At 48.1% G+C, this 8,841-nt stretch overlaps 1 protein-coding gene across 1 annotated transcript in view; it reads right to left on the reverse strand.

Moving 5' to 3' along the window:
* Positions 1-1,127: 1,127 nt before the first annotated feature.
* SMAD3 (SMAD family member 3) overlaps positions 1,128-8,841 on the reverse strand; it is a gene marked incomplete in the record, with an annotated part of 184,186 nt that continues 176,472 nt past the window's right edge. Inside the window, 1 exon segment of the mRNA XM_073618291.1 lies at positions 1,128-3,961. Within this exon segment, the coding sequence (XP_073474392.1) occupies positions 3,838-3,961 (124 nt within the window).

Here is an 8,841-nt window from a genome sequence, read left to right on the forward strand (position 1 = left end):
AGACAAGGTTTTTTCCGGATGCCCGAAATGATTATGACAAGGTGCTCCATCATGCTGGAAAAGGCATTGTTCCTCACCAAACTGTTCTTGGATGGTTGGCAGAAGTTGCTCTCGGAAGATGTTTTTTGTACCATTCTTTATTCATGGCTGTGTTATTAAGCAAAATTGTGAGTGAGCCCACTCACTTGGCTGAGAAGCAACCCCACCCATGAATGGTCTCAGGATGCTTTACTGTTGGCATGACACAGGACAACTGATGGTAGCGCTCACCTTTTCTTCTCCAGACAAGGTTTTTTCCAGATGCCCCAAACGATTTTTTTCTCGATGCCCCCTAAGAACACAGCCATGAATAAAGAATGGTACAAAAACATCCTCCGAGAGCAACTTCTCCCAACCATCCAAGAACAGTTTGGTGAGCAACAATGCCTTTTCCAGCATGATGGAGCACCTTGCCATAATCGTTTGGGGAATCTGGAAAAAACCTTGTCTGGAGAAGAAAAGGTGAGCGCTACCATCAGTCCTGTGTCATGCCAATAAATCAGAGAAAATAACTTTCCCCCAGTCCTCAGCAGTCCAATCCCTGGACCTTTTGCAGAATATCAGTCTGTTCCTGATGTTTTTCCTGGAGAGAAGTGGCTTCTTTGCTGCCCTTCTTGACACCAGGCCATCCTCCAAAAGTCTTCTCCTCATTGTGTGTACAGATGCCCTCACACCTGCTTGCTGCCATTCTTGAACAAGCTCTGCACTAGTGGTGCCCACGATCCCGCAGGAGACGGTCCTGGCACTTGCTGGACTTTCTTGGGCGCCCTGAAGCCTTCTTCACAAATACAGTGGAAATGTTTTTTTTATGGGATTAAGTTCATTTTCATGGCAAAAAGGGACTTTGCAATTCATCTGATCACTCTTCATAACCTTCTGGAGTATATGCAAATTGCCATCATAAAAACAACGAGGCAGCCGACTTTGTGAAAATTAATATTTGTGTCATTCTCAAAACTTTTGGCCACGGCTGTACACCGCACCTGTATGTCAGTAATCAATGTAAATCAAGAAATCTGATCCATTTGTAACAAATACAGAACAAGATTATGGCAAGATATTTCAGGAGACATCAAATAAACAGGAAATACAAGGGGGGAAAAATATGTATTTGCATTAACACAAAGAATGAAGACACCATAATGGAAATGGGGGGGGGGGGGGGGGGGATGGGAGAAATAACTGATGCAATGCATTTTTACTCGTTTTGAATAACACAAATAACTTTGAATAACCTCTCTTACTGGCTACTGTGATTGAATGATGCAGATTTAAAAAATTCAGCTAATCAGAGCCTAGAGTGTATTTCTGGGGGATAGATAGATATATATTATGTGTATATCTTAACAATAATTGAGACACATACAAGCAAAACAGACAAATTTGGAAAAGGAACCAAAAACACAGTTTTCCCAGAAATGCGTACGAATAAAAAAAAAAACAAAAAAAAAAAAACAAAAACAAAGAAGATATTTCCTACATTGACTAAAACAAAGAAACTGTAAGATTAGTTTTTGTAAAATAAAGCTTAACTCGAGAAATGGAGTTGTTACAGACTGAGGGAGACTGTTCTTTCATGCTACAAATATACGCGGAGAAATCTCCCCATCTGTGCTACGAGTACGCTGCCCCCCCCCCCCCCCCCCCCCAAATATCTCCAATCGGGGAACGCTGCATGTGGTCATAGCTGCCTTTTCTGGGAACAGCTGGCCATGCTCTGGAGAGAGGTACACAAGAGGACGCTTGCCGCAGCGACATTTCACTGGCATTCTCTGTAAATAAATATACAGAGCAGAAAGAATGGCTTCCACCTCATGCTATGTCTAAAACAAAGACAAGGAGACCCTGAGATCTCAGAAATCAGACTAGGAAAAAAAAAAAGAAGTTACGATTGCGTACTGGTTAGGGTGACGCAACATTGGCAGATCCCCCAATGAAACTTAAGGGTTATGGGAGATCTGCCAGCTCTCCCCCCCCCCGGAATTGCATATTGCTAGGACCCTCCATAATCTTTCATGCATGATATATTCCTTCCACTCCCCCATCCTATAAGGGAAATGGTCTGGCAAAGGTTTAAAATGGATTTTCCAACATGTTGGGAAATCTTTGTGTGCTGGCACGTCCTACCTCCGGAAGTGCTCTCTATCTTTTGCTAATGCCTACAGGACCAGATTATATCAAACAATGATGCTCAAATCTGTTGCCTTATTAGGCTGCATATGGTCACCCTTGGCCTCAACATCAATGCCACCATGACCTGCCTGCCACTGGGTGCATGGCCATTGTGACTTTCCCATGCCTGCCTTCTACCTGTGGAGGTAACAAGGCTTGGCTTACTGACAGAACAACTTTCTGGGTCACAGGCCACCTGCCTCTTATCAAGAGACTGCTACATTGTCTATACAGGAACGTTTGTGTCACTAACCCAACTCCTGTCTGTATGACAGCCTTTCTCAACCTTGGCCCTGGAACTTTGGAGGCGCCATCAAACAGGAGGTCAATCAATGGGTCCATGCAGCCGGCTCGGCCAAGTGGAGTTGACCCTGGAACTATGGAGGCACCATCAAACGGGAGGTCAATCAATGGGTCCATGCAGCCGGCTCGGCCAAGTGGAGATGGCCCTGAAACTATGGAGGCACCATCAAACTGAAGGTCAATCAATGGGTCCATGCAGCCGGCTTGGCCAAGTGGAGTTGGCCCTGGAACTATGGAGGCACCATCAAACGGGAGGTCAATCAATGGGCCCATGCAGCCGGCTTGGCCAAGTGGAGTTGGCCCTGGAACTATGGACTCACCATCAAATAGGGGGGCAACCAGTCACAGTTCAAGGAACCCCTAAGCAACCTCTGGAGGAACCCTAGTTGATAATGACTGCTTTATGATCAATAACAATATGGTATCCAGAAAAATTGGAACCAGGTCTCATCATGTTGGGGTAGGAAAGAAGTCATAGGCCCCATACGCTGGCTTTAGTGAGATGTACCTGTATAGCAGCAGGCTTCATGCTCAGGCGGGGTATACAATAAGATACACATATAACAAACACTTAGAATGAACGTTGCTTCTCCAGTTGTCAAATTCGGAGCCGATTTACCTGCTTTCTGGGAGCTCCTACCCAAGTAATGCTGCTGTGAGCCCTCTGTAGACACCGGCCCCATGTGGAAGATATGTATTTAACAGACTGACTATAGAATAACTATCTATATAGCACAGGAGACATAAAAATCAAAGAGAATAGTCCAGAAGGAAGGGACAAGTCACCAATGTTGGGAAGGTTCATGACAGGGTTGACATGTGAAAGGCATGGCCACATCTCTGGGGAGATCGGAAGCCAAGGAAATCCATAGATGAGAAGTTTGAGAACTTTTGTAGAAACTGTACCCTGTATCGTAAAACGTGAGACTCGTCTTTTTTCACTGGCTTTCAGAGACTTTCCGCCCAATTTACCGGTCAAGTTTGATGAATTGTCTATCAGCACTGTTTTCTCAGTGTTATATGGACCTGTGCTTATTATCAGCAATAAAAACGGAGAACAGCAGCTGCTTCTGTGTTGTGGTAATTGCTGGGTGCTCAGAGCCAGGTACTGCACCGTGTAAATTGGCTGAGTGTTCCAGATCGGTGTACTGTCATAGCTCCACACAGAGAAGAATTTAGGGGCTGACATCCCACGCTCTGTCACGTGATCGTCGGGAAGATCTTAGGTTGGGATGGCAGCCAGTGTGCTGGGATCTTGCTCTGTGCTTGGTGGATCTTGGGGTTCTCCAGGTCGGCGAGATCGTGTGACCTGGACATGCTGGCCTACGAGACGCTGGAGCAGCGGATACTTGGAGAGCCCATTTGTGTCAGAACTTTATCAAGCCACTGCAGCGGACCATTCAAATGCAGCTCGATCCAACAGGGTGTGCTGGTCACCGTCTGGCGCCTGTGGAGACAAGTTCATCATAAATCACAATGCTGCAGGTAACATTCAAAAGTTAAACTGGTAAAAAAAAGTTTTCTGCCCCCCCTCCCCCCAATACTTACCTGAACCCCCATTGTGATCCAGCAATGTGCATGAGAGCCTTGGCTCTGCGGGGACTCTCCCTTCTCATTGGCTGAGACAGCAGCGGGAGCCATTGGCTTCCAGAGGTTGATGATTCAGATCATCAAACAAATTTTAATATTACACAAAGATAATCCGAATAAATACAAAATGCAGTTTTTAAATGAGGATTTCATTTTTTAACCACTCACAGACCGGAAGGATTTACCCCCTTAATGACCAGGCCATTTTTTTTGCAATACGGCGCTGCGTCGCTTTAACTGACAATTGCGCAGTCGTGCGATGTTGTACCCAAATAAAACTGACGTCCTTTTTTTCCCACAAATAGAGCTTTCTTGGTATTTGATCACCTCTGCGTTTTTTTTTTGCGCTATAAACAAAAAAGAGCGACAATCTTGAAAAAAAAAAAACAATATTTTTTACTTTTTGCTCTAATAAAAAAAAAAAAAAATATCTCTTCATCAGTTTAGGCCAATATGTATTCTTATGCATATTTTTGGTAAAAAAATAAGTGCAAATTGGCATGCGCAAAAGTTATAGCGTCTACAAAATAGGGGATAGATTTATGGCATTTTTATTTATTTATTTATTTATTTTTTACTAGTAATGGCGGCGATCTGCGATTTTTAGCGGGACTGCGACACTGCGGCAGACAGATCAGACACTTTTGACACTATTTTTGGACTTAAAGCGGAGTTCCACCCAAAAATCGAACTTCCGCTTTTCGGAATCCTCCCCTCCTCCGGTGTCGCATTGTGGCCGGCCGACCAAAATTACTCCAAGAGCACAACGACTCCTCATCCAGGAGGTCATAAAAGAAGCCAGAACAACATCTAAAGAACTGCAGGCCTCACTTGCCTCAGGTAAGATCAGTGTTCATGGATTCAACAATAAGAAAGAGACTGGGGGCAAAAATGGCATCCATGGGGGAGTTCCAAGGCCAAAGCCACTGCTGACCAAAAATAACACAAAGGCTCATCTCACATTTACCAAAAAAAAAATCTTGATTATCCCCAAGACCTTTGGGCAAATATTCTGTTTGCTGATGAGACAAAAGTTAAACTTTTTGGAAGGTGTGCGTCCCGTTACATCTGGAGTAAAACTAACACAGCATTTCATAAGAAGAACATCATCCCAACAGTCAGACATGGTGGTGGTAGAGTGATGGTCTGGGGCTATTTTACATCTTCAGGACCTGGACGACTTGCCATCATTGATGGAACCATGAATTCTGAGCTCTACCACAAAATCCTAAAGGAGAATGTGCGGCCATCAGTTCCTGACCTCAAGCTCAAGTGCACTTGGGTTATGCAGCAGGGGGTTCAGGGGGCAATTACTTTTTCACTTAGGGCCAGGCAGGTGTGGATAGCTTTTTTCCCTTTAAAAAATTAAATAATTTAAAACGGCATTTTGTATTTACTCGGCTTATCTTTGTCTAATATATTAAAATTTGTTTGACGATCTGAATCATTTAAAGCTCGAACTTCAGCTTTTGATACACTTTGCATAGAACTACACGATATTGTCAAAAGTATTGGGACACCTGCCTTTACACGCACAAAGACTTTAATGACATCCCAGTCTTAGTCCGTAGGGTTCAATATTGAGTTGGCTCCGCCCTTTGCAGCTATAACAGCTTCAACTCTTCTGGGAAGGCCGTCCACAGGGTTTAGGAGTGTGTCTATGGGAATGTTTGACCATTCTTCCAGAAGCGTATTTGTGAGGTCAGGCACTGATGTTGGACGAGAAGGCCTGGCTCGCAGTCTCCGCTCTAATTCATCCCAAAGGTGTTCTGTCGGGTTGATTGGAGCCTCAGGCTCTAATCATGTGCTTGCAAAAAAAAAAAAAAAACTCATAGCAAGCTAAGAGTCCGGCGCCCCGCATGCAAACTAGCGGGGCGGTGCCCCTTATTGTAATGCCCGCTCCTGGCCCACCTTATAGCAGTTTTACTGCTACAGGGCGGCACCTCTGCACTGGATCACTTATATATACACATAATCCGGCTCTCCTGGGTAGCGGGTGTGAATGCGCACTGCCGCCGGCTCGATCCCGATGTGATTACAAACAGCGGGAGTTGATCGGCAGGTACTGTGGACTCAATTGTCTGCTGGCAATCACCGATCCTTTGGTACAGAGGAAGAACGACGGACACTATGGGGGTACAGTGGGGGGGTGCAGGGGACAGAGGACACTATGGGGGTACAGAGGACACTACAGTGGGAGGGGGTGCAGAGGACACTACAGTGTGTGGGGGGGGGGTGCAGAGGATGCTATGGGGGTACAGAGGACACTACAGTGGGGGAGGGGGGTGCAGAGAATATTATATTGGGGGGGAGGGGGTGCAGGGGACAGAGGACTCTATGGAGATACAGAGGACACTACAGTGGGGGGGGGGGGCAGGGGACAGAGGACACTATGGGGGTACAGAGGGCACTACAGTGGGGGATACAGGGGTCAGAGGACACTCTGGGTGTACAGAGGGCACTACAGTGGGGGGGGGGGGGGGGTGCAGGGGACAGAGGACACTGCAATGGGGGTGCAGAGGATACTATGGGGTACAGAGGACACTACAGTGGGGGGGGGTGCAAGGGACAGAGGACTCTATGGAGATACAGAGGACACTACAGTGGGGGGGGGGGGGGGGGGCAGGGGACAGAGGACACTATGGGGGTACAGAGGGCACTACAGTGGGGGATACAGGGGTCAGAGGACACTCTGGGTGTACAGAGGGCACTACAGTGGGGGGGGGGGTGCAGGGGACAGAGGACACTGCAATGGGGGTGCAGAGGATACTATGGGGTACAGAGGACACTACAGTGGGGGGGGGGTGCAAGGGACAGAGGACACTATGGAGGTACAGAGGACACTAAAGTAGGGGGGGGGGGGTACAGGGGACACTATGGGGGTACAGAGGACACTACATGGGGGGGGGGGGGGTGCAGGGGACACTATGAGGGTACAGAGGAGAATTACAGTGGGGGGGGGGGGGTGCAGAGGACACTATGATGGTACAGAGGACACTACAGTGGGGGGGGGGGGGGGGTGCAAGGGACAGAGGACACTATGGGGGTACAGGGGACACTATGGGGGTACAGAGGACAATAAAGTGGGGGGGTGCAGGGGACACTATGGGGGTACAGAGGACACTACAGTGGGGGGGCAGGGGACAGAGGACACTATGGGGGTACAGAGGACACTATAATGGGGGGTGCAGAGGTTACTATGGGGAACAGAGGACACTAAAGTGGGGGGGGGGTGCAGGGGACACTATGGGGGTACAGCGCACACTACAGTGGGGGGGAGTGCAAGGGACAGAGGACACTATGGGGGGTACAGAGGACACTAAAGTGGGGGGGTGCAGGAGACACTATGGGGGTACAGAGGACACTACAGTGGGGGGGGGGGTGCAGGGGGACACTATGAGGGTACAGAGGAGCATTACAGTGGGGGGAGGGTGCAGAGGACACTATGGGGTACAGAGGACACTACAAGTGGGGGGTGCAAGGGACAGAGGACACTATGGGGGTACAGAGGACACTACAGTGGGGGGTGCAAGGGACAGAGGACACTATAGGAGTACAGGGGACACTATGGGGGTACAGAGGACACTACAGGGGGGGGTGCACGGGACAGAAGACACTATAGGGGTACAGAGGACACTACAGTGGGGGGGTGAAAGGGACAGAAGACACTATGGGAGTACAGGGGACACTACAGTGGGGGGTGCAAGGGACAGAGGACACTATGGGGGTACAGAGGACACTACAGTGGGGGGGGGTGAGCAAAGGACAGAGGACACTATGGGGGTACAGGGGACACTACAGTGGTATTAGTGAAGCACCTTAAAGTGATATAAACCTGAACTGTTATTATTACTATGTTAGGATTATTATTATCGTCATTTATTATCCGGTGAATGTGGCCCTCCATACATTCACATACATTGAATCCGGCCCTTAATTGGGAAAAGGTTGCTGACCCCTGATCTAGGGTCTATGCAAAAATAAAAACATATAAATGTAAGTAATTTTCTAGCAAAAAAAATACGGATTTTGGGCTGGTCATCAAGTGGTTAAAGTGGGTCCAAGCTCCCGTTTAGTGGCGGGGTCTTAGGAGGGAGTTTAGCGATCCTCGGGCACTGAACGGGTTAAGGAAGGAAGAAGTGAAATGTGAGCGAGGAACCTCAGGATCAGTAATGAGGCTGCCAAACAGAGGCACATCTGGGTTCCATTAGCTCCCCTGGCTCCCGGCCAGCACTGAAACTGGCTGTCAAAGTGTGGAGGATGAGATTTAACCCGCGCCGCGCCCGAGCGCGCTCAAAGTCCCCGGCCTTCCTCTTCCTGACCACAGAGCGCCCCGGCGTGAAACGGTTAAGCGGTATAAACGGTCACCGAACATCTGGAAGCCAGCAGGCAGGATTTGAGGATCTGCGGCTCCCACAATAGCAGAACGTTCCGCCCTCCACATAATGACATGTGTCGCAGGCGCCGGACACCCCCAGAAAAATCAGCGAGACCGCAGAAATACATTTCAGGGAACTGAAAGAAAAACTAACATTTTGTTTTCTCGGGAAGGAAGGAGAAGCTTGCCGGGCCGACTTCCTCAAACTTGCTTTAGTCATCAGCTTATCGTATCCAAGCTCTGCCAATGGAGCTGGTGGCACCTCCGAGCCTCGCTGGCCCGGGAATGAAGGAGTTAATGGAGCCGGCCCATCAGCTGACTTTTGCTATCCAACCAGAACACATGAAGTATATTTATTA

Source organism: Aquarana catesbeiana, linkage group LG03 (genome assembly GCF_042186555.1).
Source record: "Aquarana catesbeiana isolate 2022-GZ linkage group LG03, ASM4218655v1, whole genome shotgun sequence".
Lineage (NCBI taxonomy): Eukaryota > Metazoa > Chordata > Amphibia > Anura > Ranidae > Aquarana > Aquarana catesbeiana.